The 27,473-nt window shown below is 55.6% G+C and overlaps 2 protein-coding genes across 4 annotated transcripts in view; one reads left to right on the forward strand and one right to left on the reverse strand.

Annotated features, from left to right (window-relative positions):
* Positions 1-27,473, reverse strand: part of LOC104359722 (cadherin-23) — a 167,077-nt gene that overhangs the window by 34,471 nt on the left and 105,133 nt on the right. The window contains exons 17-34 of one of the 2 annotated variants that reach the window (XM_032992378.2): positions 26,882-26,994; positions 24,695-24,802; positions 23,308-23,497; positions 22,246-22,391; positions 21,706-21,925; positions 20,914-21,066; positions 19,747-19,860; positions 18,321-18,469; positions 8,339-8,399; positions 7,841-7,989; positions 6,767-6,902; positions 6,180-6,568; positions 5,993-6,094; positions 5,059-5,061; positions 3,848-3,997; positions 3,076-3,204; positions 2,820-2,948; positions 1,329-1,556 (exon numbers count right to left, since the gene is read on the reverse strand). In XM_032992378.2, the coding sequence (XP_032848269.2) occupies positions 1,329-1,556; positions 2,820-2,948; positions 3,076-3,204; positions 3,848-3,997; positions 5,059-5,061; positions 5,993-6,094; positions 6,180-6,568; positions 6,767-6,902; positions 7,841-7,989; positions 8,339-8,399; positions 18,321-18,469; positions 19,747-19,860; positions 20,914-21,066; positions 21,706-21,925; positions 22,246-22,391; positions 23,308-23,497; positions 24,695-24,802; positions 26,882-26,994 (2,669 nt within the window). The remainder of the gene's footprint in view (positions 1-1,328; positions 1,557-2,819; positions 2,949-3,075; positions 3,205-3,847; positions 3,998-5,058; positions 5,062-5,992; positions 6,095-6,179; positions 6,569-6,766; positions 6,903-7,840; positions 7,990-8,338; positions 8,400-18,320; positions 18,470-19,746; positions 19,861-20,913; positions 21,067-21,705; positions 21,926-22,245; positions 22,392-23,307; positions 23,498-24,694; positions 24,803-26,881; positions 26,995-27,473) is intronic. The other variant, XM_042793017.1, reaches the window with a different exon arrangement.
* On the forward strand, positions 10,759-18,051 carry CUNH10orf105 (chromosome unknown C10orf105 homolog). Of its 2 annotated transcripts, XM_032992382.2 has the most exons (3): positions 10,759-10,881; positions 13,838-13,960; positions 15,640-18,051. In XM_032992382.2, exon 3 carries the CDS (start codon positions 15,645-15,647, stop codon positions 16,059-16,061), a length of 417 nt encoding a protein of 138 aa, XP_032848273.1. In that variant the 5' UTR covers positions 10,759-10,881; positions 13,838-13,960; positions 15,640-15,644; the 3' UTR covers positions 16,062-18,051. The 2 variants fall into 2 exon arrangements, with proteins under 2 accessions (XP_032848273.1, XP_032848274.1); XM_032992383.2 differs by lacking the exon at positions 13,838-13,960.

The raw sequence follows: 27,473 nt of genomic DNA on the forward strand, positions 1-27,473 counted from the left end.
CGAGGCTGCTGGGACACTGCTTTGACAGCGTGAAGCGATAAGCTGTGACATTTGTCCTCTCCGGCACCAGGAAGGGAAGATCTGGGAAGTGCTGGGGCGATGGGGACAAGGAGGAGCTGGCGGGATCGGGTGCTGCGTTTACACAAAGCTGCCTTTTCTCATTCTAGGGGAAGAGACTTACCTAGACTTAAGCCACAGTGGCAGCACGGCTGAAGAAAAAGGTGGTGATGCACAAGCAGGCGTGTGAACCACTCAGGAGGGAGCAGTTGTAAGTGCAAAGCCTGAAGCGAGAGTTGCAAGCCACAATTTGAGCTTGCTGGTTGCAACCCGTTTCCTCAAAATGTAGAGCAGGGCTTTGCAGTGAGATCGGAGAGATGGCAAGAGATAGCAGGTGGAGGTGGGGAAAAGGAAGGATGGCAGGGTGTTACGCAGGGTGCCACGCCTCCCCATCTCACAATTTGGGTTTGCTTTGTGCACACAGGCTCGCCTCCCCGCGGCGCCGTGGGGTTAGGAGGGACTCAGGGCTGGAAAATGCCCCAAATGTTATTTGCTCTTTCGACTCTCCCGCGCCAGAGTCCTCCTTAAAGGCACAAATAATGAGACTTGTTATTCGTGGAGCGGGGAAGGTGCGAGGGAGAGAAGCCAGGCTGCAGCAAACGCAGTTAGCTGCTGGGCACTCCTGCACACTGGTAGCTAAAAAGCAAGGCGGCCACCCCCCGGGACCGAAGGATGATGGATGGGGTCTCGTATCGGCCTCCAAATGCATGCCCCGACCCTGCTCACTGCAGGCAGGGCGCTCCGGCCGGCAGCAACGCAACTAAAGAGCTGCCCAAATCTCACGTGGCGGGGACCACAGTAGCTATATATAATTTACATACATAATTACCAGAGCTCTTCTCATTTGCAAGCACCAGAGCAGACGCACATAGGTCCACGGTGAGCTGAACCATGCTGCTCCGGCAACCCCCCACGCTCTGAGATGGGTGAGCAACATCCCAAGACCTTCCAGACTCAGAGCATGAGGAGCTGGCGGCAGGACAACTCCTGTAACCACCAGCAGGGATACTATCCATCTTTTTGGCATTTACGGATGGGAGACGGCAGCTCCCCCAGCGACTGCAAGAGAGGGTCCCGCTGAGCCGAAGGAGGCTCGGATTCAAACTTGTCCTCAGGAGATTTGGACTCGGGAGTCATAACCCAGAATGGCTGGGTCACCAAAACATCCCGCCCTGTGCCCGTTCCCCGCCCCACGTCTCAACGCTAAGCTCGCTCCCGCAGTGCTGCCCGGCTCCATCCCTCGGCCCGGGAAGCACGTTTCGGTGGCTCACCGACAAGGAGGGGGTGCCCTCGTCCTCCACGGTGACCACCAGGCTGTAGAAGCTCTGCCGCTCGCGGTCTGGCGGGGAGGGCCGGGTGGCGATCTCGCCGGTGATGCGGTCCATGCGGAAGGTCAGGTCCTCGTTCCCGCCGGTGATGTAGTAGGAGAGGACGCTGTTGAGGCCGATGTCCCGGTCCGTGGCGCGTACCTGGGCCACCGCCGTGCCCCCGCCGACGTTCTGCGGGGGCAAGGCGGCGGGGTGAGCGGCAGAGACACACGGCACGGAACACGTGCGCGTATAAAATACGTAAATAACAACAACAACAGCAGAATTCTAATATAGATTCTAATATAGAGCGGGGGGGGTGTGGGGGGGTGTTTCCAGGCACCGCGGGGCTTGAGGCTTCAAAATCCGCCCTGACACCCAGCAGCCGAGCGGAAGGCTGCTCCCCTTCACCAGCTCCTGGATGCTGTTTTCTGCAGTGCATATTGCAAACGATGTTTTATTAATAGATGCGCCTTCGTGGAAGAAAAATCAACCAAGGCCACAGATACCTCAGCTGAGAATCAGCCACAGGCTTAGCAACGGAAGGCTCTGCCCTTTGCTTGAGTGCTCAGATCTTTTTTTTTTGCTTAGGAACTCTGAAATTAAATCTAATTCCTACCTTAGCTTTTAAAAAGAAACAGAATAAAACTAGCAGGTGACATTTGCTGGTAAGTCACCAAAGCCAGCTGTTGCTGCATGCTGAAATCGCACCTTTTTCCTTATGTTACAGCACCTCCCATTTTTTGCAATGAGCCAGTTTGATTCCCTGCCGCAGAGAGCTGTGCAGTAGGTCCTACCTAGGCTGGCACAGCCTGGAAGAGTGTAAAAACCAGTGTGTGTGCAAAGGTGAAGGCTGTGTAATGGACTCAGCGCTCAGCTAATGATTTTTGGATAGTCCCGTTATGGGGGAAATCAAAACAGAAATTCTGTTCTTCAACCAGCTCTGAACATGTATTAAATAGATAAGAAAATCCTAACAGGGCAATAACTTTAATGCAAAGCTATTAATCATGAGTAGCACTTCCTCGTAGCTAAGTGTCACTGGCTATTACTTGTATTTCATTTTTCATCGTCAAATTGAGAACCCCCCTGGTCCAGGAATTAAACTGTCAGGAAATAAGTTGTCTTTTCTCACGCCTGATTGTGTTTTATTGCTTAATTATCTAGCTCTTGCCGTGCTGCTTCCTGAAAGCAATTTCTATTCTGCACCATGGCGCCTCGGTGGCATTTCCATGGGTGTGTAGCCACTTCTCCTTCCTGCTGATCCCTGCAGCCTCAGGGGCTGAAGTTGCCTGCCGAGCTCTCTGCTAGCCCAAAACTAGGAGGCCATCACAGGTGAGCTTTGCGAGGGGCCACCAACCCTTAAATCACCCAAGATGAGGTCTGACCCGAGTGCCTTGGGGTCAGACCTCACCTTGGGAGGACGGAAGGAGAGGCGCAGGCCTGGGTGCTCACCTCGCTCACGCTCACGTTGTAGCCGAAGGGGCTTTCGATGACGGGGGGGTTGTCATTGACGTCGAGGATGTTCACTCGCAGAGTGTGCTCCTTCCTCCGGGGAGGCACGCCACCATCCGAGGCCTGGATCTGCAGTCGGGGGGTGGATTTTCAAGCAAAAATGCTCTTTTTAAGCTCAAAAAATCCCCCCCCCCCCAGCCTTGATGCTCAAACCAGCAGAAGCCCCAGGAGGTAAGCGGGGTGGTTTGGTGCTTACCCGTAAGGTGTAGTGATCCAGCTGCTCCCGGTCCAGAGGCCGTGCCACAAACACCTCACCGTAGGTGTCGTTGGTGGTACGGATCTCAAAAGCCTGGCCGATGTTCCCCGACGTCAGTGAGAAAGTCACCTGGAAACAGCAGGGGGAAAGAAAAACAGGGCAAGCAGTGTGGTGCTGTGAGGAGGAAGGAGAGAAAGGAGACCCTACAATAATAAACCCAGCACCGCCTTGGGAGTCTCTGAGCATTTGAAAAGGTCCGATGTGTTGGGGTCCACGGGTGTGCTGCCTTATTGCAGCCACCCCAAAGCAAACACCCATGGGCCAACCCTGGTCTCGTCCACAGCCCTCCTATGGTGCAATTTTTGGTACTAAGGGTGATGGGACCCCCTTAAGGCCTGTGTCTGTGGTAAAGAGAATAACAAATGTCAGAGAGTTTCCTGCTCAGCCTGCCAAGGGCCTCGCTGCCATTCCTCATAGCGGGAGAGGCCACAGCTGGTTTTCAGCTTGCCAGGCTCCTTTTGACACGTGTCCCGCAGAGCTCTTTGCCCCCTACAACCCAAGGATGATGTTTTTCCTCTCCTGTTGCACGCCTCGACTGGGGAGCGCTGGTACCCACTGCACAGCCACCCCCTGAACTGCTGGCATCAATGCCCAGAGTTTGCTCTCGCAGGGATGCAGAGGAGGGGAAAGGGTCGGGAAGGTGCTGATGGAGGCATTTCTGTATCCCCAGCCTCACGGGCACCCCCAAACCTGCCGTGCTGGGTTCCCTAACCTGCCCATTGCTGCCTGCGTCTGGGTCGCGGGCCAGGACCATGGCCACTCGCTTGCCGACGGGGATGTCCTCCGCGATGCTGACGAAGGAGTCGGAGGTGATGTCGAACTGGGGGCTGTTGTCGTTCTCGTCCAGCACCGTGATGGTCACCTGCGGGCAAGGGCACGGGGCTCAGGCAGGAGCTGGCCCCCTGCCCACCCAGCAGCAGCAGCCACGCTGACACCCCCCCGGCAAACTCTCAACCCTCCGAGGTGCCAACAGCGTGAGTGTTGTTGCCCATCCCACGTGGGAATGGGCGCAGGTATTTGAGCCCAGGAGCTGAAGCTACATCCCTGTCTGCGGAGGAGGAGGAAGGATGCTTAGAGGCTGGAGAAAGAGCACAAGGCTGCTGCAGCTCTCAAGTGGTGGATTTTTCTATGGAGCATTTTTTTAATCCTCCAAATAGCTGGGCACGGAGCAACTCACACTGCTGCAGGGTGACCCTTTCCTGCTAAGCTTTTCACAAGCAGTGATTTCCTTCGTGCTCACAGCACCGGAGGTTGGGCAGGGTTTGCTTTAAAGCTAGGCGGGCACAGAGAAGACAGAGTTGCGTATATTTAACTAAACCAGGGTGAGCTTGGCATAGAGAAGACCTGGGCTCCCGTCTGGGAAAAGGCACACGGGCGAGTGACAGAGGACATGCTTGGATGGGCACTCCACCGCAGGCGACTGAGGAGTGGGCTACCTCGGCTACAATTAGCCAGAGGAAATGCTCTCACCGCGTTTGTAATCAAAGAGCTGCAACGCGACACAGAAATGAGAGAGGAAGAGCCTTTATGTTCCCGGGGCTCTATTTATGGGTGCCCTGAGCCCCCAGGTGCGGCCAGGCTGAATGCGACAACATCCCGGAGGAAGCTGGGGAGTGAGTCGTGCGCCTCGGGGTGATTCGGTTATTGTTGCTGTTGAATTAAAAACAGAGAGCCAGGAGTGGGGAGAGCCCATTCAGCTGCTGCGGTGGATCCGGCAGCTGCTGTCCCAAGCGTTGGGATTTCTGCTCGCCAGCAACAGGGCGGCCCGCGGGTGCTGGCACCACGTCCCACAGGGTGTCACGGAGGCTGGTGCTTGTGGGATGGGGCTGGAGACCTCCACCCCAGTCCCTCCCCACAGCTCAGTGTGGGGTTCAGGATGGATCCTGCCCCCCAAGATGATGCCAGCACGACAGACACGCTTACCTTCTGTTGGAGGAGAGCAGAGGAGGGGGAAGCAGAGAAAAGAAAAGAACCAAGAGTTAGTGGGGGATGAAGAGGTGTGGGCACACGCGAGGGGCAGTGGGCTAGCCCTGCATCCCACCGTAGCAGTGCTGGGGGCTGCGGGTACCCCCCTGCAGTGATTCAGAGGCCTCTCTGATGGTGCATCCCTTTTTTCCAGAGAAGCTTGGCAGGTTTGCCCCTTGCCTTGGGAGAGGCTCAGACCAGAGCACGGCAGTGTGCGGAGAGCAGAGCCGCTGGCACCCATGGGTGCGGACAGGCAGGGCTTGCAGCCTCACTGCCTTTGCCATCCAGCATCCTTTCTGGAGGATGCACCAAGACACGAGACCGCGGCAGCCCAGCCTCCAGTTTCAAACCACCCGCCCCCCCCCTGAAGCCTTGCTCCTCCAGCTGGGCCAAACCAGCAGAATTTGGGTCGTGCCAGCTGAGCTGCCCCTGCCCGCAGCATGGGGACCAGGCTGGCCCTGCACCCGGCATGCCTCCTGCCCCAGCAAAGAAATGCAAATCATCCCCCTGCTCAGCTGCCTTTGAAACTGCCAAATATAACCCTCTTAAACATAAACCACCGTGAAGTATTTCAAGGTCCCCAAATTTACCTCCCTCAAGACTGTTTGAGCTTGGTGAGCGATCTGCAAACTCTAGTTGGAGGTGTTTTTCCTTTAATTTTTTTTTTTTTAATTTTTTTGTTTTCCCCTGAGAAATCCCACCCTACGACACGCATAAGCTAAAAAGTACTGGTCCATACTTCTGCAAATGCAGGGTTTCCCCCAAGACCCCGGTGGTGGGAGCAGAGAGGACAACTAGGACATGCTGTCCCATGCCAGAGGAAGAAGGAGCTGACCTGAGGGCAGCTCTGCCCACACAGAGGCTGGTGGGGAAATGGGTAGAAGCTACTCACTGCCGTGGAGTCAGTCTTAGGCCCTCCATCATCAGCCACCACCGTCAAGGTGTAGAAATCCCCTTTCTCTCGATCCACGTGGCCTTTGACCGTGATGACACCCTGCCAAGGATGAACAAGAGCCCTGGTGGCCACCAACACTTTGGTGGACAAGGAAGCCAGGAGGGACCACACTGTGGCTACTTACAGTGATCCCATTGATTTTAAAAAGGGAGAGTGCCTGGGCGTTGCTGTTGGGGTCAAACTTGTAGGTGATTTGGTTGAGGTTGTCGATGGAGCGGGCCTGGACCCGGAGCACCTCGGAGCCCAGGGGGATGTTCTCCATGATCACAGCCTCGTAGCTGGTGTTGGAGAACTCCACGGCCTCGTCCAGTTCATTCAGCAGGCTGACGTACACGCTGCAGAAGCCCTGGTTGTAGGGGGGTGCCTGGTCCGTGGCAGAGACGTTCATCAGGTAGCTGGTTTTGGTCTCGTAGTCCAGGTAGTCGATTGTCGTGATGAGGCCCGTGCTCTCGTCGATCTCAAACTTCCCTTCGGCACCCGACAGGATTTTGTAGCTCACCAGACCGCCTTTCCCTAGGACAGGAGCAGGAACCACGGTGCCCGTTGGACCAAGCAACCCCGAAGAGGCAGGCACCACTGATGCCAACCCTGACCACGGAGCAGAGCCCATCCCACGTGGGGTTTTCAACCCAGCCGTGCCAGGATCCACGCAATGGCCGATTTCCCCACTTGCCCCCTCAAGACGGGTGTTTCTCACCCCCAGCTTCCTACCTGTGTCTCGGTCGGTGGCCCGGACCACCGCCACTGAAGTCCCTATCCCCGCCGTCTCCCGCAGCCCCAGGCGGCTGTACTGACTCTGGGTGAACACCGGCACCTCATCGTTGACATCTTCCACGTAGACGATCACCTGTGAAACCCCCCGGAGAAATCACGGGTGAGCCAGGCAGGCTCGTGAACCCTCACCAGCTGCTTACACTCGTGAGGGGAAATATTCACGGCACTTATCTGCTGCAGAGGAGAAACGTTATCTCTGCTACAAACACCACGTGATGGAGAGTGAACACACAGAGTTTAACATCATACATTTAAACAAGCCCCATGGCCAGAGTGACTCAGTCCTTCCCTGGCTGGAGGGAGGTACAATTTGTGTATTAATTCCTCCGTGCTTTGGGATCCCCTGCTCGAAACTTTGCAGTTAGAGACCCTGCAATGTAGAAACGCTGATGACTCGATGGGAAATTTTGCTCAGAGTTCAGCGGGTCGAGCTGCTGCTTCCCCAGGGAACATCCTTTCTCCTCCTCGTTTTCTGCTTGCTGCTGGTGCTGCAGGCACTGCCGACACGGTTCCACTCGGCCAGAGCCCACCCCACCAGTGGGTTTAAAAATAGATGCAACCAGAGGGCTGGGTTCGTGGGAACTGTGGGAAGCTGGTGTGTCACTGCTAAAGATTATTGCCACTGGGTCCTGGCTTATTTACATAGATGCCTGGCCAGGAGGCACGGTGTTCAAATCCCAGCAGCTGAGCCACGTCTCACCAGGCGAGCGGGACTCCCTCCGACAGCAACTGCTGCACCGCTTAGCAGCCTCATCGCGCTGAAATGTCACAAGAAAAAAGCAAAAAAAAACAACACCCCCCCTTCCACCCCGCTCCAACAAGCTCTTCTCCACCCACAGGCAGCCCCTGGAGACTTTCTGTCAGCATTGCCATGTCTGATCTCTCAAACTTCCTGCACGCCTCCAAGGGCTGGAAATGACCGCCCTCTGATGAAGCATCCCGAATATTTTGCATTAACTCGTCCGCCGGCCAGCCCTGCTGCTCACCCCTCGGCAGCCACGAGGCCCTTACCCGTACGGAGCTCCTCATGGGTCCCTGCTCCGTGTTGTAGGCCTCCACCTCCAGGATGTGGGAGGAATTTTGCTCCCTGTCGAGGTGCCGCACACCTCGCATCACCAGCCCGGTGCTGGGATTGATGCGGAAGTGGTTGTGCTCGTTTCCTGGCGGGGGGGGGGGGGGGAGGAAAAAACGAGATGGATGCTGCCCACTGCCACTGCATCAATCCTGGGGACACGCCGAGCCCTCCCCTATCTTGGATGAAGGTTATTGAACAAAACCCAAGCCCCATCACCTCCAGCTACACCAAGGTTTGGCCCCGGTCAAGCCAGGAGCTACGACATCTAAGTGTCCATCCAAGACAAATCATCCCCTGGCAATTCACCCTAATGCTGAAGTTTTGCTCAGGGTTGGGGGAAATGTTTCTGTGGGCTGCAGGGGGTGTGTAACCTCCTGAGGCGGGTCAGAGTCTGGTGCAAACCCACCGGTGCACAAAGGGCCACCTGGACTTACCCTTGACAATCCTGTACCACACTCTCCCGTTAATGCCTTCATCTGCATCTGTGGCTTCCACCTTCAAGAGAAAAGAAAAGCAGCGATGGTGAAGGGCAGGGATTTCCAGATCGTGACAAGCCCTCCTACCCTGCTGAGGCTGGACATCCTGCTCCTCCACCTGAGCCTGCAAGCTTATCAACTGCAAAGCAAAATAAGTTACCCTCCCCTCGTCACCGGACAGCAGGGATAGCGGGCTCTGGAGCCCTCGGCTGCCAGACTGGCTGCAGGGTGGGCTCAGGATGAGAGCTGAGCCTGAGGACCGTGTCACGATGCCCACGGGTCAGTGTGCCCCTGTCAGTCCTGCCCCACGTGCCAATATTTGTCCTGCTGGAGATGCCACTGGGGACAGAGCCTCCCTGCCCCCAGAGCTGGCTTGAGCTGGGCAGGGTGAGTTGCACACAGCCCACGGCATCAAGGCAAGTCACCCCAGCAGTCCTATATGTAAAAATTACCAAAATAAACAGGAATGCAACTAGCTTAGAGCATGCTGGTGGTCTGGAAACGGGTCTGAGTCCTCGCAAGACCCCAAGCAGTGGGTGGGAGCACCCCTTAGCTCTGATGCACTGCACAGCCCATGAATGTGCCGAATAAGTGGTCCACCCCGGGAAACCCAAGACACGGGTCCCCTCTGGTGTCTCTGAACAACACTGCACTGCTTTCCCTGCCAACCCCAGCCAGCAAGCAGCCTGCTGGCCCCAGCAGCTGGAAAGTGGGACCCAGCGAGGGGCAGCAGGGCCTGGGCTTCCTCCCCGGCTGGCATCGAGCTGCTGCATCTCCCCTCCACAGAAACCACTTCCCACAAAGCATCCCAACCACGACTGCAGCGGCGGCTGCTTGCAAATTGCCGAGGCGAGGACATGGGGAATGCCTTAGCTTTTATTCTCTGCCTGCTTCCCCCAGCAAGGCATCTTCTCCCTGCAAATACTACCCAGAAGTTTCCTTTTACCAGGCAGGTGGAGGGGTTTGCGCCCAGACTTGCGCTGAAAAGAGGAAGGGTTGCTGCAAAGGATGCACGTGCAGTGGGGACAGCGAGGCCATTTACTGGGGCTCAGCTTTAAAGCCCTGGGCTGGCTTTCATCCACAGCCCCATACAATGCCTGCAGGAGTCAGAGATGCTTCTCTGAAATGCAGTTTTGAGATGCCTTGAACTGCTCTTGCTCTTTTCCACCAAATCAGCCCGCATCAGCAGAAACCTTAGGAAATGCTGACCCCTGCACTTGCAAACTATCTGATTTCCCACTCCTGTGCCATGCACGCTGTTTTCCTGTGTCCCAGACCAGTTCACGTCTTGCTTATGGCCAGACACGACCCGCCCTGTGCCTTGCTCTGTGTTTCACCGTGGACCCAGCACCTTCCTTTCACTGAAGAGAGCTCTCCCACCCTCAGGGCTCCCCAAGGCCATTTCTGGGCGGGAGCTGGGCTCTCTCCTCTCCCACGCGAGGAATGAGCCCCACAGCAGCAGGCGAGCGATGGCCAGGCAGACCAGCTGCCTTGGCACGGCACTGGCTCCCTCCCGGGAAAAGCTGTCACGTCAGCCCAAACACCGTGGGAGGGAAGCCTGAAGGACCAGAGACAAACCTTTCCAGCTTTTTGTGCCATTCCCTGCCCCTCTGCGCCCAGGAAAAAGCATTTCAAGGCGAGGAAAGGGGAAGGTTTTTCAACACAGTGAACAAACCGCACCCTGCAAACATCTCCTTAGCCATCCTTCTCCCCAAGCATTTGCTGCAGGCAGCTCCAGCACATAAACCAGGCGAAATGTGTCAGCCCAGGTACTGGATTTTTATTAAAAGAAAAGCAGCTTGCATTAATTAAATCAGTGCATGCTCCTGCCAGCCTGCAGCTGCTGCTGGTTTGACCCAGGTGCCGTACTTTGACAGACTCTCCCAAACTTGGGGAAACGATTGCACTTGAGTGCAAGAGGTGGGAGAAAAGCCTTTTCTGCTGCAGGAGCAAGGCACCTTTGTTCAGCCGAGTGCTGGGTGCCTTCAGCTGGCTTCATCCCTTTGCTAGAGCGAGCGGGCTGCAGGCAGAGCCAGCCTTTTGCAGGCCACCTTTCAAAAACCCCCAGCAACTGGAAAGGGGTCAGAAAAGGAGGAGGAAGGAGGCGGGGAGGGGGAATAAAAGGATGGGAAAGAAGCAGGCGGCTTGGCGTAGTTGCTGGGAAAAGGGGGAGCGTGTGGAGGGGCTCAGCCCACGACTGTACCATTCAGCCTTCCCGCAGGGGCAAAGCCCAGGGAAACATGGCTCAGGGGGGCTTGAGCCCTCGCCCCACTGGGACACAGCCCCGGGGCACTGCTGTGCTGGCAAATTCTGGGAAGGGGCCCAGGGGCCCCCTTGGCTTTGCATGCTCGGGCTGTCCCCAGCCTGGCTGTCATCTCTCTCCCACCCCTCCGTTGCCCTCCAGAAGGGAGGAGGGGGGCTGGCAGCCGGCAGAGCGAGTGCGAGAGGCGGCAAGGCAGGCGTGCGGGAGGCAAAGCCCGGGCTCGGCCGGCCAGTGAGAGGTAGGGAGCCCAGTTCCCTGCGGCAAACCCACCCCCAGCCACACACGTGAACCCCGAGGGGCGAGCGAGGCAGAGCGGGGATGTGCCGCTGCCCCCGGTTGCAGAGCTCCTGCCCTCAGCCCTGGGAAAGGGCTGCAAACAGGGTGGGGAGATGCAAAGTTTGGGGTGGGGTTGAAGTCAGGCATCCCTCCTCCCTTCCCCGTCGCGTTGTTTTGTCTGTCCTGGTGATGGGAGAGGGGAAAAAGTCCTGCGGAGGCAGCGCTGCTGGTTAACAGTGGGGGTGATGGGGTACAGCATCACTTAGAGCCCTTTGCTTTTGGTTACCCAACTATCGGTGTCGCCAAGCCAGGTGTTTGGTACCCTCCAGCATTACCTCCTCCTGCAAGCAAGTGGAAATACTTAGTGCATTGGAAAAAGCTGGGAAGCTCCAGAAAAGCGTTGCTAAGCAAGACGGGGAGGGGAAAGAGCTGCTTTTCATCTGAGCTGTATTACAGGCACGGAAGTGCCTGAAGACAGCCTTTAATTTGAAGGAGTTTGAGAAAAGGGGGGGAGAGCATATGGAAAAACTCCTGCCAAACCAGGCAGCTGTGCCAGGCCAGGGAAGCAGCGCCTGGTGTGGGGGAGAATAATGCCGTCTTCTGCTCATGCACAAGGCTAATTTCTTTTTCCTCTCCACCTTCCTCGGGATCATTTTGCTTTTTGCAATTTCTCTTTTTTCTCCTCTGATCCTTGGCTGCCTCATGGCCAGTGCTGGGTCCCAAGCACTCTTGGGGACATCTCATGTTAGAGCTGATGACCCTTCTGGGGAGGTTTGCCTCTCAGCAAGCCTGTGCCGTGGTTTGAGCCCAGGGGGCAACTGAGCACCACACAGCCGCTTGCTCCCTCCTTCCCCGCCAGCACTTGAAGGAAAAAATACAACAAAAGGCTCAGGAATTGAGATAAGGACAGGGAAGGATGAATCACTGGTTACCACCATCGGCAAAAGACAGAGTAGGACAGTGAGGAGCGTTACCACATCTCAAAAACACCTTCCCCCCACCCTTCCCTTCTTCCCAGGCTCAGCTTTGTTCCTGATTTCTCTACCTTGTCCCCCACAGTGGTGTAGGAGGCAGGGAATTGGGGGGTGGGGAGTGCGGTCTGTTCCGCTGCTCTTTCCTCTGCAGGGACAGGGCTCCTCACACTCTACCCCCACTCCAGCCTGGCATCCCTCTTATGGAAAACAGTCCTTCACTGACTTTCTCCGATATAGAGTCCTTCCCATGGGCTGCAGCCCTTCCCAAGCTGCTCTGGCGTGGGTCCCTCTGGGCACGTTGCAGTCTTCCCAGCACCAAACTACAACAGCGGGGGCTTCTTCTTCCCTCAGAGTCCCGGCTTCCTTTGGCGGCAGACCCCTGATCCAGTGTGGGGTCCTCCATGGACTACATGGTTGGCCTCTGCTCCACCGTGGACCTCTATAGGGAAGGGCACAGCCTGCCCTCTCACCACAGGCTGCGGCGGAGGGGGTCTCTGCTCTGGCACACCTCCCTGCCTTCCTCCTCTCTTCCACTGACCTTGGTGTTCACATAGGTGTCCTCCACGCAACTCTTCTCCACATCTCCAACTCCTCCTCCCAGGTTCCCCTTCTTAAATACATTATCACAGAGGTGCAAGCACTGTTGCTAATTGACTTGGCCTCGGCCAGGGCTGGGTCCAACTTGGAGCTGGGGGAGCTTCAAGAAGCTTCTCACAGAGGGCCACTGCTGCAGCCTCCTCCCCTGTTTCCAAAACCGCCCCCACCACACACATAAACCCAGCACAGCCTGTTAGTAACCCAGCTGGATTGCACAGTGTGGGGCTGGGGTGGGACGATGCTGGGAGGGGACCATGCTACGAACAAGGATGCAGGCAGCAGCTCGGGCAGTGGGTACGAAATGCTGTGGGCAAGCGGTTCGTTGCCACGCTTCAGGAAAGGCACTGAGCTCCCACCCCGTGGGAGGGAAGCCCTCGTCCCCGTGCATGCCGTGGGCATGGGGAGGGCTGCTTTTACCATGCCCTGACCTTTCCATTGATAGGACTCCAATTTTGGTGGCTTTTTGCTGAAATTCTGTTGAAATGGCTGCAACTCTGTCTCAGGCAGGAGGTGAGGGGGGAAATCCCCTTTGTCCACGTTAGTACGTTGAAGACTTATTTGCCCTAAAAAAAGTCACCACTCACATGTACCCTACAAAGGTTCCTCAGATCTTTCACGGCACTTTTTCTGGAAGGATTTAGAGATCAGGCAAGGGGCAGCCCAGACCTTCCCTGAACACGCAGCTCTGCCAGTCGAGCTGAGTGTGAGGAGAGGATGGATGGGAAGCAAGAGGAGAAGAGAGCATGGCTGGTAAAGCCTGGGAAAACATCAGTGTGTTCCCTCCTGATAGGTCTCTAAGGGATGCTGTCAGCTGGATTTCAAATAAAAACCCTACAGCCACCACCAACGGAGCAAAAAAAAAAAAAAAAAGACAACCCAGAGAAATTGCCCATGCCTCCTGGCTTGCTTTTAATGAACAATATAAGTTCACCAAGCCAACCCACGTGCGGTTAGTAAATGCCAGTGAAGGTAGCCGTGGTAACCCTGATTTAGGCTGCCTTTGGCGTGCGTGGTAAGCAGCAGCCTTGCCTGCTGGTTTGCATGCCCTGGCCCCGGGCAGCGCGCAGGAGCAGCCTGCCCGCGGAGCAGGGGGGGTCCTGGGGATGGCTGCGGCTGCCAGGGGCTGTTCTGCTCCCCAAACTGGAAGGGAAAGGGCTGAGCCAGGCAAGGAGAGGCCGTGTGATAAAGAAACACTTTTTGGGGTGAAGAGAGGTAAAAACATTACTTTGGAAGAGGGGATGAGAGTCCTGGCCCCTGAGCCTGCTTGCAATATGCACGGGGATTCGCCTGAGCTAAGGCGCTCTCAGATGCCAACCCATTAATTTTTGCATTTCCCATTTTCTTTAGGGCAGACCTGTCTCTGACCCATGGAAACGGCCACATCTCCCCAGAGCCTCCGAGCTCTGACCAGGCTGATACAGTCCTTGCCCTGAGGCTGCCAGCATCGCAGCTTTGAATTCTCCAGCCCAGGTGATGCAAAGCATTCCAGAAACAAATCACATCTCCCAGCCCTAGTGGAAACCTCTCACCTTATTCCCTCCATATCTCAGCTCATTGCCTGCAAGGGGAGAAGCACGGATCCTGCAGGATAGATCTGTCCCCTCTGGGATGAGGCAGGGTCCCAGCAAACCGGAGCTGGGAGCTCACCTACCTAAGTGTGAACTCACATACAGAGGGTACGGCTGGGGCACAGACAGCCCGAGTTCAAGGGCTCCTTAACCTCTGAGTGCTCAGCCTTGCAGCTCTCACCGGGTTTGCTTAAGGTTGTTTCCTCCTGCGTAATTTGGACGGTGAGCGATGCTTGTCTCTTCTGACGTAGCATCTTGCTTTCTGCCGGGGCGTTTCATAGTTTCCAGTTCTTTGATGTCTCCTCTCTCCTTTTTTGAATGTTTTGCCGGTGAATGTCTGGATGCTGCCTACGCAAACCTGCGTGGCTTTGGGATGGCAGCTGCAAGAGCAGACCCAGAGACCCTGGCAGCCCCTGCAGCCCTGCCTTTCCCCCGCTCAGGTCTAAATTTTAAATTGGCTCAATCCAAATCCGTACTTGCCAGGAGGCTGCCCGCCCATGGACCACTCTAACAGCTCTCCATCACTCTTCTAACTCCCACATCTCTGTAGGAAAGTCAGTGTAATAAAGTTTTACCTCCAGCATACAGGCTAGAGCACCATGGGCCAAGCCAAACTGTCGCATTGCAGAGAGTCGGCACAGCAATATTTCCCCAGCTCTCATCTCTGAGCTGGGGAGATGCCTGCCCCAGGCACAACCCATCGGGGGCTGGGAATGGACTCAGGGGGGTGCATGGAAGCAAACCAGTGGGTGCAAACTGCGCTGGGGATGTGAGCTGGGGTCAATCCGAGTCGGTGGGGAAAAGAGAGGACGGTTGCCATCAGGTGTTCGGTAAGAGCTCTCACCAGTGAGGCTTTGGGAAGTTGGTTTGCATCACTGTTTGCAGAACTGAGAAACCCACAACGTGTCTGAACCTGAAACCAGGTCAGCAAAACACCTAACACAAGAAGATTTTCGGCACAAGCAGGGTGAGGGCGTTACACTTCACCCCTGAAAAAAAAAAAAAAAAAAAAAAGGCAATGCTGGTGCAATACTGCAGCTCAATGGGGACTTATCTAGGTGGAGGCCCAACCAACTATCGATTTTCTTTGGGGGGAGAGGAAATAATCAAAAAACGCCAAATGACAGTCAATTCAACAAACACACATTTCTGGGGAACAGAGAAGAACCAAACCCCAGCAGCTTGAAGGGCAAGATTTTGGACTTTCTTTAGTGTATAGTTATTTATTGCTTCCAGAAAAGCTTCGTGCAACGTGCGTGCACGTTCCCTACAGGTGTCATCACCGGGGCTGTGGTACCACATGTATGTAGTACTACCTGTGCTAGATTTCTCTGTCAGATGGTTTTCCACATCAGTTCAGGGCAGTACTTTGCAGGTATAAATTCCACCTCTGTGCTTTGCCTGCTGGCAAAGCAGACAGACTCCTCCTGTCCCCCCTGTGTCGGAGAAAACACGTTCAGGAGGACCTCGGACATCAAGGCAAGACAAAAATCCATCAGGTTGGACAGAGGGTGGCTGTCTGTCCAGTTTCCAGGTGATAATCACCCGTGTCGCTTCTCTGTGTCACCTTATGCACTGCAGGGAAGATGAGCACGGGGGACGCTGGCAACGGGACCTCTGCCACCTCCCCTCTCCTCGGGCTTCTGGTTTCAACCACCGAGCTGGTCCTGCCCAGTCCCGCATCCCCCGAGAAGGCAGACCCGCTGCCCATCATCGTCGCGCTCGTCTGCATCTTCCTCCTCCTGGCAACCTTCCTCATCTTTGTCACTCTCTGCAAGCCAGCGGCGCTGGACCAGTTCGGCTCCGGGCCCCGGGAGTGCATGCCCCATCACCCGGCGGATGCCAGCGAGCCCCGGCTGAGGCTCTGGAAGCGGCTGGGCTCCCTGCGACGCTCCATCAACACCTTCAGGAGGAGTCGGCCGGTGTCCCAAATCCAGCTCACCTGCCCCAGGAGCTCCCTCGCTAGCCAGGACTGGGCCACCGTGGAGTCCACCAAAATGTGATCCTGCTCTGTGGGAACTAAACCACCCCACCCCGCTATTCTTGCTCAAGCTTTTGGTTCAGGCTCAGTTCCCTCTTCCAACAGCCCACAGTATCCTGGGCATCCCGGCAGTGTCCCTCTGAGCAGCTCATTTCCAAGCAGCAGCTCTGCAAGGTGACAGCAGATTTTGCTGTTTCAAGTTCCTGAATGCTTTCCAGGTTACTGTTTCCTGGCAGGAAAGGTGGAGGCATCCGAACTCCACCCACACACAGCTATCACTGGGCAGTTCAAAAAATATTGCTGCTTAATTTCTTTTGGAAAACATCGTGCAAGTTGCGAGACACCTGAACAAACAGCCTGGGTGAGAGCAAAGCAACCTGGCTGCCTAACAAATACGGCCTTAAAGAGAGGCATCCCGGTGCAAAAGTGCTCCACAAAAAGCAATCCTCGGCTGAGATTGCCCCCTGAGATGTCCCCCTGAGCAGATGGAGGAAGGCTCGTGCCCCCTGCTAGTCCCTGTCTCCCCCCTCCCCATGCAACGAGCCGTGAGTTGCTGCGGTTGATGCTCGGAAGGATGCACGCTACAGCTGTCTGCTGGAAACCTGCTTCAATAAATGAGCAGCAGGAGCAGGTAAACACGCCTGTAAATACATTAAAGAGGCCTTTTGAAGCTCACAGCCGCTGCCAGCTTGGAAAGCCACCATGCAAGGCTGAGCTGCTCATTTCTGCTGGGAAAGGGTACAACAGCCAGCAGGTAATCTGATGTGCTTGAAGAAATCAGTAGGAAGAAGAAGAAGCGGTTTAAATCTTCCAGGTCTGCAGCTCACACTGCATTCAGCCATCATGTTCACCCCTTTGGGTGAAGTCTCCAGGCCCGGAGAGGCCCTGTGGTGAACACCAAACCCCATCTCTCTGGATTTCACGTGGTTTCTGACCCTTGCGAGGTGCAGCTCTGCATGAGGACCTCCCCAGGCTGCCTGGGACATTCCTGCTCTCCTCCAGCCCTGGGCTGCCTGGCTTTCAGAGAACGGGATGGGGGAAACCTTCCAAAACTCTTTTGTTGCCATGAGGATGTGGGGATGTATTTGAAGGGGGGAGAACTTTGGTACAAATGGTTTGCACTGAAGGTGTAAATTCAACTAAACCCAGGTGACTGCCCGTTTCCATTTCCCTCTGTTTTTGTTCTGTGGAAAACAAACTTCCCACAAATACTGGCTCTCTTTTGCCATGGGCTTCCAAGGGCATCTCCCTCTTTTGGGAAGCGTGCTCTGAGAAGAAGAACGTTGATGTCAGACTCGTGTTTCCTTCATTCACAGTCTCTCAACTTGAAAAAAAGGCTGCGTTTTAGGACATGGCTGGGCTCCTCTCTGCCTGCACAGCTCTGCCCTGGCTGCAGATGCCTGACCCCAGAGACAGGCGCGGTGCTACAGGCATCGTGTACACTGTACCCGTGGCACAACAGGTGACAAGGAGCCGCGGGGCTTGCGCTTGGGGACAGGCTGCCCCGAGCACCACGCACGGCTCCCAGCAAAGCTTTGTTGCGAGAGGCAAAAGGCTCCTTTCTTCTCTCCCGGTGACTCACCCTGCCATCGAGAGCCAGGGACAAAGCTACCCCTTTCCCTGTGATGGGAGAGGTATTCAAGGCAGGAGGAGCCTTCCCAGGGCCCTCTGCAAAGAGCCTTTGGTGCCCGCTCCAGAAGAGCCCTGGGTTTGAAGGGATGCTGGAAGCCCTCGGAGGCTGAGTGAATGCCTGCATTCATTCAGCGCTCACTGAGCCATTCAGCTCTGCCCACCGCTCCCTCAAAGAGGAACAAAAATGAAAGCAAAGTCCAAATGATTTTCTCCCTCAGTTCCAACCTCCCCCCCGCCCCCCCCCCCCAAGCATCTATGCACTCTTCTCCCTCCCCCTTGAGATCTCCGCTCTTGGCCCCTTTTCTGCTGGGAGGAGGGAGAAAGCAAGGATGCAGCCAGGCAAAGGGGCCTCGCCAACACACAGCTTGGGTTTTGCTCCTCTCACCCCCTGCAGAATTGGGGTGAATTTCTAATCGTTCCCTTGCGCTTTGCCGTCTTCTCCCCAGTGCTCACAGCCTGGGTGAGCAAAGGAGCAGAAGAGCTCACAAGCAAGAACACATCTTGCCCTGTCCCGGGGGAACAGACCACCAATGGGGAGAAAAAAATCTGCCTTGGGCTTCCTGCAGGTCACAGCCACGGTGTCAGGGCACGGAGAGTGGGGGACCCCCCCTTGCCCACCCAAGGGTCCCGGTGGAAGGGAGCCACGTGCCTGCACGATACTGCTGGCGGCCGGGATGTCCTCGGGGACGCTGACTTCATAGCTGCTCTGAAGGAAGATGGGTCGGTTGTCATTGACATCCAGGACGGTCACGTACACGGTGGCAGTCCCGGTACGGCGGTTCCCTGTGGGGCCGTTGTCTGTATGGGAGAGAAAGTCAAGGGGAGGTTTGGTCACCTTCATCTCCTCCTTGCACAGGTGGTGCTCAGCCTTTGGCTGCTGCAAATAACAGGACTAGAATTTCTAAACTAAAATCCTCCGTCTTTTCTGCAGCTTCCAAATCTCACAACTAGAATTTCTGAACTAAAGTCCTCCGTCTTTTCTGCAGCTTCCAAATCTCACACTGAACCGCGATAGTTTTTTTCTGCCTATCCTGAAAGAAAAAGTCAAACCACTCCCAAGCTCTGCCATGGAGCCACTGCCCAGCAAGGCTGGAAAGGCAGCCGGTCGTTAAAGAGGGTTTGCAACTCCATAGATAAAGAGGGTGATGTATGCTGGAAGGGGCTGCTGGAGCTCAGGGATTTGGGAGGTGAAGACGGGCAGGGGTCTGCTGAGTTTTCTGTGGACCCAGATCAGCTCGCAACCAAACAGCACCGGGATGGGCTGGTGTTCAGTGGAGAAGGACACAGCGGTGCTGCTCCTCTTGGTTTTGCCATGAAGGATGGGGCAATGGGGAGCATAGGTTGGGTTTGGTTTTTCCAACACACCCGATGCAAGGGAGCGCTAAACCCACCCAGCTGGGATCTGGTGACTGGGGAAACACGGGCAGCCTGGTACCCACCGGAGGGGCAGAACGGTCCCTTTACTGCTTGGGATCCGGTTCTGCGTGCCCAGCCAGTGCAGCATCCCCACTGCAGACCCTGTGACACCTGCAATGCCGTGCCCCCGAGATTTCTGACCAGGCCACTTATTTCTCCTTTCAAAAGGGACGTCCAAGTCTTCTGTAAACAGGCACATCATTATAAAACCCCGGGGATGACGGCCAAGATGCGTTTGGCGTGCGGGCCCTCTGCCCGTGCCAGGTGGCTCTGGATTAATTGTCATCCACTGAGCCAAGGGCTGGCAGGGTATTAGGGGAACGATGCTGTGGCACTGGCCTTTCTGGGTGGAGGTCGACCCCAGGCAGCATGGAGCCCCTTGGGAATGGCAGGGGGGTGGGCTTGCCTTCCCCAGGGGAAGAGGAAAGCCCTGGGGCTGGGTGAGCCTGCGGGGTGAATTTACCGTCTGCAAAAGTCGTGGTGGAAGCGGGACATGCTAATGCACGTGGGTTGTGAAATGCTAACACCGAACGCGGGCCCTGGTTTATAGAGCAACCTCAGAGGTTGCCGTCTCTCTGGTGGGTGCCCGAGGCAGCTCGGCACGTTGCACGGCCACCCCGCGTGTCAGCGGCCCCACGGGAACGGTGGGAAATCCTTACCGATGGCCTCCACGATCAGCGTGTACGACGCCACGGTCTCCCTGTCCAGGCTCACGACTGTCCTGACCACCCCATCCCGGAAGCCGACGCTGAATTTGCCGTCCTGGTTCCCACCTGCAGCACAGGATGGGGACCGGGTTACCCCTCTCCTGGACGCAGGGAGCAGAGCCCAGGCTGCCGGGGATGCTGCAGCCTGGGCGTGGGGTCAGCCCGGCCATGGAAATCACAAGCGCTCCGCCTGCCCTCCTGAAGGGCTGCGTTTTACAGGGTTTTGAGCAAGGCAAGTGCAGGGCAAGCTTGTATCTCTTCCTAGGCAGAGCTTCTCTAAAGCACAAGTGGGCAGAGAGCTTTCTCTCCGCCACATCAAATGCCGTGCCTGGTTCACAGCGCAGGCAAGGGGCGACGGTTATAGGAAAAGATGAATCATAGAAATGCCAGGTCGTTTCCTCAATGCTTCGGAAGCAAACTGAGGTCACTTTGCATGCGGCCTGCTGTACCTGTGGGACAACACACACCTTTTCTCTTGCAAGGGGGGAGGCTGGATGGGCCGTGAGGTGAAACGTGAGGCTGCTGTTGTTGTGAGAAAAACGTCTCTCCGGTGACGCTTCTATTTTTGCCCTCTTCCTGAGGGCTAAATGCCGCCTCTGCGGTTTGCAAGTCAAAGCGTGGCCAAGGGGCTTCCCCGGCCTCCGGCTGCAGGTGCCGCAGCTGCGGTGCCAGCCAGGCATTGCCAGGGCAGCATCACTGCCCGCCTGCTCCCTGCCCACCCCAACCCACCCGCCCGCCCTGCTACGAGACGCCCTAAAACTCCAGAGGGGCTTCCACCCATAAATGCACATTATGCAGACGCCGCCCTGGCCCTCGCTCCCCGGTGGTGTCAAGCCCATCCTTGTGTTTTTCCTGGCTGCATCCCAGAGGTGTGAGAGGGCAGGGGGGGATGCCCTGGGGGTGAGGGTCCACCGCGAGAAGGGCAAGGAAGAGCAACGGGGCGGTCAGCAAGGCGGGGAGCCAAGTGGGGCTGTTCGGCAGAGGGCGATACCGCCTAAGGTTTGGAGGGGCTGGAAAAGGCAGCGCTGACGTGCAGAACACCCCGGCCAAGGTCTGGGGCAACCCACTCCTTTCCACAACTGAAGCTCCCCTTCGCAGCGCTTTGCGAAGGGTTCGTACCGGTGATGAAGTAGCTGAGCTCAGCATTCAGCCCAATGTCAGCATCCGTGCAGTTGAGCCGGACCACTTTGAAATCCCGGGCCACGTCTTCAAGCAGTGACACGTTGTAGACGGCTGGGAAGAAGGTGGGGTTCTCGTCGTTCACGTCCAGAACTGAAAGGAGGAGCAAGAGCTGAGTGCCTGCCCAGGGCTGCCCCTCCTGCGGATGCCAGGCTGATGTCTACACCATGCTCCCAAAAAACACCTGCCTACTGCTCCCAGCATCCCGGGGAACACTCTGCCTGCTGCTCCCTGCCCTCTGGGTGCCTGCAGACCAGCTGTAAGGACTGATCCCCACAGCTCCAGGCTGTATTTGCTGCCCTCCGATACATACCCATCACACCCCGTGTGTGAAGAAACCCTACAGAACTGGCGTGAACACTAACTTTAATCACAGGCTCATTTCCATCCCCATTCAGAGGAAAATCTGGGTCTTAAATATAAGCTCAGTATTTCCTGGGCATATGGTAGAGGGCTCTGGGATTACAGGACTAGAAACTTCCTTTTCCAAACCCAGGACTGAGGAGAATCCAGGCTCATTTTTTTTTCCCCAGATGATGCTTATCCTCAGCCCTAGGCTTGTGTGAAGCCAGTAAATAGAAATGCATGAAATTAAAGGCAGGCCACATAATAAGAGTCTTAGTGCATTTCCTATATAAACCACATCTCCCCCCTGGTGTTCTTGTCATCTTTTTGGGACCAGAGCAGGGTCTGCAGCTGGGAAGGGCTTGGGAGGGGTGTCAGAGCACCCACCTTTGACGGTCAGGGTGTTGGTGGAGCTCTTGGAGGGGACGCCGGCATCGCTGGCCACCACCCGCAAGTAGTACTCGGCGATGCTCTCCCTGTCCAGCACGGTGGTGGTGGTGATGAGCCCGCTGGTGCTGTTGATGACAAAATCCATGCGGGGCATCCCCACCTGCATGCGGTACGTCACCTGCCCGTTCGGACCCTCGTCCAGGTCGATGGCCACTACCTGGCAGGGAGAGTGGAGGGAAGGGGTGAGCATGGGGGGAGCCCCCTCGTCCCCCGACGATAAAAATCACAGTACTTAAACCTTCCGCGTTTCTTTGCCCCCCGGGGATGCTGGGCTCAAACAAAGGGACCTCAGAGCATCCCCCCCTCCCCGTGCTGGGAGCAAGCACAGGGGGGTGGGATGCCACAACTCCTTCTGCATTCCCACCCCCCCTCCCCGTTTGCATGGCTAGAGGATGGAGAGGACGTATTGCTAGCTTGCTTTGCAGAAGCGACGGCAGCGACGGGACGTGGGGCACGGAGGCAACGGGACGTGCTCACCTGGAAGACAAAGGAGCCTGCGGGAAGGCCCTCGGAGATCTCGGCAACGGAGGGCAGGTTTTGGAAAGTGGGGTCGTTGTCGTTCAGGTCCAGCAGGTTGACGAAAACCGTGGCGCTGCTGGTAGCTCGCAGGGGTGGCCTCCCGCCTGTGGGGGGGCCGGGAATGGGGTCTCGAGGTTAATGCCTTGAGCTGTTTCCACTCCTTTCCCCCTAAAAAGAAGCCCTCGCTCCCTATGCAGACAGGAGGGCAGGGTGGGGCTGGCCCCTCGAGGCACTGACCTGTCCGTGTTAGCCCTTGCACCCCAGCCCGTCGGACTAACAGCACAGTCCCCGGGCAGGGGAAAACTCTCCCTGGCAGCAGGCACACAAGGCAGACCGATGGCTACCTGTGCGTGCAGCTGAAAATTAAGAGCAACACCAGTCTGTGGTTATCTCTGTCTTTCTGGCAGCACAGATGAGGCAATGGCTTTAGCACAGGGCAGGGGTGATGCAAAATTAGAAAGGGGCAGAGGTAAGGTTTATGTACCTCCTTTGCTCTTGGAAACAGGCTGGATAATAGAAAATTATCTTCATAGCTCTACCCTTTTGTCCTAAAAAAGTTTCCCTAAGATACTCTATCTAGAGAAAAATACATTTCACCACTTGATCGGCTCTTTTCCCCGCACTGCTCATTCGACTTTCCTTGATACTGAGAGAGCCAGGCTGAGAAGAGGGGGAGTTTCTGCCTCCCAGGCTCATTGTCAGGGCTTCTACAGAAATGGCTGCGCTCGCACTTTGAAGGCTTCTGGTTTGTTTTAGCAGCAGGTTTTAACCTCCTCTCATCCTGTAACCTCCAAAACATCTTTGCAACTTATGCTCAAAACAGGGAAAAAAAACCCAACTTCATCACCAAGGAAAAAAAAAATCCGGCTGAGAAAAGCTCAACTCAACACGCGGAAACCATCAGGGAGGGAAAAGCAGGGAGGGGGTGAGGAGGGCGACGCCTGCACGACCCGAGCCCCAGCGATTCCTAGCTACGGCCGAGCCGGACAAACCACGGCGGCAAAGAGGAGCGGGGCTTACAGTCAGTGACCGACACCACGATCCGGCGCATGAGCTGGGCCTCCTGGGGGTTGGGGTTCTCGCGGTCCAGCAGAACCCCGCTGGTGCGGATCTTGCCCGTGGTGCTGTTGAGGGTGTAGAATTTGTTGGGGGGTCGGATGCTGTACACCACCGTGCCGTTCTCGCCCAGGTCCGGGTCGACAGCCACCACCTGCCACAGAGAAACAGCAAAACTTAAAGCGGGGCGAGGGGAATTAGCTCTCACAGTGCGTCCCCATGTATATTCACCGGTGTCTAATAATGAGGCTGAGCCGCCAGCAGCAGCAAGAAGTCCTCCTTCCTCCACACAGCTGTATATTTTCATGATGCTTGCAGGGATTTTGTACCCTCAAGACCTCTACTGTGGTGTTAAATCTCACTAAAATTGGCCTGCAAGCCCTGGAGGTAATGGCATGGCAAGAGAGACATGAGCATGCAGCAAGCAAACGGGCTTTTCACCTTTTAAACAAAACCAGCTAGAAAACAAACACCCTTCAGAAAAGCTAAAATAAACGGGAGAAAGAGGCACGCTGAGGAACTTGGGCTGCCACATTGGAAAAGCTGGAAATAATTCACTGGTGGAGCTCTCCTCCACGCCAGACATTCTGTGCTTTATTGTTCTCCCTGTGACATTTTTAATTACAGAGGACATTTACATTAAAAAACCCCCAACTTCATTACACATGTAACTTCCCCAGCCCCTGCTGCTTGTCCCACAGCTGAATTTACATCGTATCGGTGACACAATAATTATTTCCCCAGCAACTAATTGGGATGTCAAAGGCAAGATGACTTCAAGCAGGCACCGAGCAGCAGGGTTGGTGTTGCACGGAAGAGAGAAAACCACCATGCTCTAGCTTGGGCTGTGCTGCCAGACCCTTCTTCCCCCTCCCAAGCCCTTTTCTTTTGCAGCCTTCCTCCTTATATGAGTTTGTGGATTCTCTTCACTTTTCCCTCATTTATTTTCCGTTTCATGCCCGTCATTTTTCTCCTGGCGTGATGGAGTACAAGCCTCCCTCTCTCCTTCTCTTTTATTTCACCAGAGGGACTTGAAAGGCTGTAAATCAATGTCTTTCAGAGAGGTCCTTGAAGGAGGTCACAGGCAAGGCTAAGAAAAGGAGAATTTGGCCAAAACCCATGCAATTTGGAGAGAAAAAAAAAAATTTCCCAGCGGAGAGGAGAAACACACGGGATGGGCAGCAGCAAGGAGGCTCAGGAGTAGCCTTTTAAATGGACTTCTGCAAGATGGTGCTTGACTGGAGGTGACACCGGTTCGGAGGTGACTCCCTGCTCCAGCCAAGTGGGTGACGACCTCGTTGGGTGAAAGGAAGAGGCTTTTAGCACAACAGCTGCCTTCCCTCGCACATACCGTGGTGACGTCTGAGTTGGGGGGGGTCATTTCCACCAGGTTAATGAAGTATGGCTCATCCTTCCATGTGGGATAATTGTCATTGATGTCCAGCAGCGTGATGTTGACCTGCGGGGGAGCAAGCAAGCAAGGCTGCATCAGGATGCGTCCCCCGTGGGTGTACAGCAGCACCAGGTACTGAACGCGTGTTCACCCTCTGGAGGGAAAACCTGCAGGAAAACAACCTCCTGCATCTTCACAGCCAAGGCTCCTTGGCATATCTGATCTTGGTTGGGCTCAGGTGTACTTATTACCCTGCAGTTAAAACAACCGCAGGGGCACAAGGTGTGTTTTCAAGCAGCCACTGCACTGTGGGGAGGGGGGGGGGGGGATGCAAATTGGTCACGGTGGTGGGGGAGAGGGTGCGGTGGGAACATGGCAGGAAAGGAAGGAAAAAGCTGAGTGACTGGTAAAAGGCAAAAAACCCCAAAGGAATAAATGAGAAATTGAGAGAGGGTATGATAACAGGGAATGGGAGGTGCAAAGACAAGAGAGCACGGGAGAGGACGGTGCCCTGAAGTGTTACCTATCTCCAGAAACAGCATCTAAGTGACAGCAGAGAGCCTGTCGGATGCATCCTGTTGTCTGTGAGTCTCTCACCTCCCCACATCACCCATTTCAATCCAGCCTGTGAGTCTATAAAGGCGCCCGAGGGAAGAGCTGCGGTTTGAGGGAAGGGGATGGAGAGGCAGGAGGGAGCCCCGGCGCTTGCCACCCCCACGCAGGGTGTCTCAGTGGAGGTTCTCTGGGGGTCTTCTCTGCTCCCAAGTGATGGGGTCCTGCCGCCGGACCAGGCTGAGCTGCTGGTGACACCCCGTGGTAGAAGAGGTGAATCTGGACACCGCAGTCTCCAGGGATGTGCCCAGGGCACAAGCTAAGGCACCGCCGTGGTCCCTGGGGCAGGTCGGTGACCCACCTCTGCTCCAAGCACCCCAGGTGCTTGTCCATCACCTGGGGACCTTGCAAAGCCCCTGAATGGACCCTTATTCCCACATCAAAAATGATTATAGGGAACAGCTTTGAGTCCTGGGTGTATAACCTTGTTAATGACAGCAGATAAACTTAACTGGCCATCTACTTCTCCCTGAGTTTTAATATTCTTTAACTTTTTAAGAACCACGATGCTTTTTTTTTTTTTTTTTTCCTAATTGCAATCTGTGTTGCAAAAAACTTGTTTTGCCTTTCAATAAAGCTACTAGGAGAACATAATCTCACCTGGAGCCCCAAAGGGAAACCCAACATCTGGCAGGCCATGCTGCCGCCCGGCCAAGGCCGTCATGTGCCTCTGGGAGGTTCCACAGGGAGCTTCTAGTCTGCTACCTGGATCATCCACGTCCTGACGGCCCTCAGCATTAGTGACAATTATTTTAAGAATTTCCCCAGCACAACCACAATATTTCTCTGCATCGCCCGCTGTTGCGTGAAACACCTCTCCTGCAACCCAACCGAGTGTCCCAGGAACAAGAGCACCCAAATATTATGGAATGTTCAAACCAACACGGTGCCATGACTAGTGAGAGATGGATCCCTGGCTTTTGACCTCCTGATGTTTCCAAAGACTTCTACAAACCCTTTGCAAACAATGGGTCTCCCTCCCTGACATCTGCAAAGGCAAGGCAAAGGAGTAGGTTTTGATCTGCCGTACAATGGCCACCAGAACCTTCTGAGGAGCCCAGAGATCACAAACCAGTTGGAAACCGTTGACCCAGGCAGTATGTGAATAGTAGTCATCAGGAACAACTAAGGGCACCTGCAGGGTCTCCAACTAAGCATTTTCTCAAGAGGCATGAACAAAGGGAGCCATAGTGCAGGTGGAATAGGCACCCGTTACTGCCTTTGCACGGAGAACTGGACATGTAAAGCTCTAGAAGGTCAAGTGGCTCCTGGGTGAATGGCTTACCAGGAAAGGGAGCCTGATTTCAAGATCTACACAGCCCAGACAGTCATTCAGCAAGGGCTGTGAGCAGCGGTGGGGGCAGCTCAGAGGGCAGACACGACCGTATGCTCTTTACCCATTCACACAGCTAAAATTAAACGCTGCTAGCATGGGGAACTGAAGCGTCGGTGCCTGGGCAGCCCTCCCCAGTACCAGCCCCAGGCGGGCACCGGCGGCTCAAGAAGATGGGAGTCGTTCCATCCCACACTCACCATAGCAATGCCTGTCTTCTGGTGGTGGCCCACGCCTCCATCCACTGCCCGGACGATGAGGATGTATTCGGCTTTGGTCTCTCGGTCCAGCAAAGTCGTCGTGGTGATTTCTCCTGTAGCCCCAGGAGATGAGAGGGATTAGAGAGGCTGTATGGCGAATAGGGGCACCGGTGCAAAAAAGGGACACTTAAAACTTAAGAGACAGGATCCTTCGTGAAGGGGCCCTTTCCTCTGATGCAGTTTCAAACAGATGGATGCTGGAAAGGGTCAGCTTGCCAGCAAGCTCCTGCAAACTCCATGCTGTGTCTTCCCACGGGAGCCTGTGAAATGACTGCCTGTGATCCCTTTTGCTTGCTCCTGCCCGTAACGAACTGAAAAAGATGCTGGCAAGGGAAGGCAGGCAGCAGCTCCTTAGCTAGTGTAAGCCCTTCCAGCCAAAGCCTTTTCTCAGGTGTCAGTCCCACCAGGAGCCAAGCTTCCACCGATGCCTTTGCCAAAGCTCTCATGGTGACTGAGCGAGTGCTGGTGGCTGAAATCTGGCAAATCCCTTAAACTCGGTATCTCCTAAGCAGGCTGCTTGGGGGAGAGGAGG

The sequence above is a fragment of the Tyto alba genome, unplaced genomic scaffold (assembly GCF_018691265.1).
Source record: "Tyto alba isolate M040663 unplaced genomic scaffold, T.alba_DEE_v4.0 Super-Scaffold_1, whole genome shotgun sequence".
Taxonomy (NCBI): domain Eukaryota; kingdom Metazoa; phylum Chordata; class Aves; order Strigiformes; family Tytonidae; genus Tyto; species Tyto alba.

What these genes read in the sequence shown, in the direction of transcription:
- CUNH10orf105 (XM_032992382.2), top strand. Translation starts at nt 15,645, where the DNA reads ATGAGCACGGGGGACGCTGGCAACGGGACCTCTGCCACCTCCCCTCTC.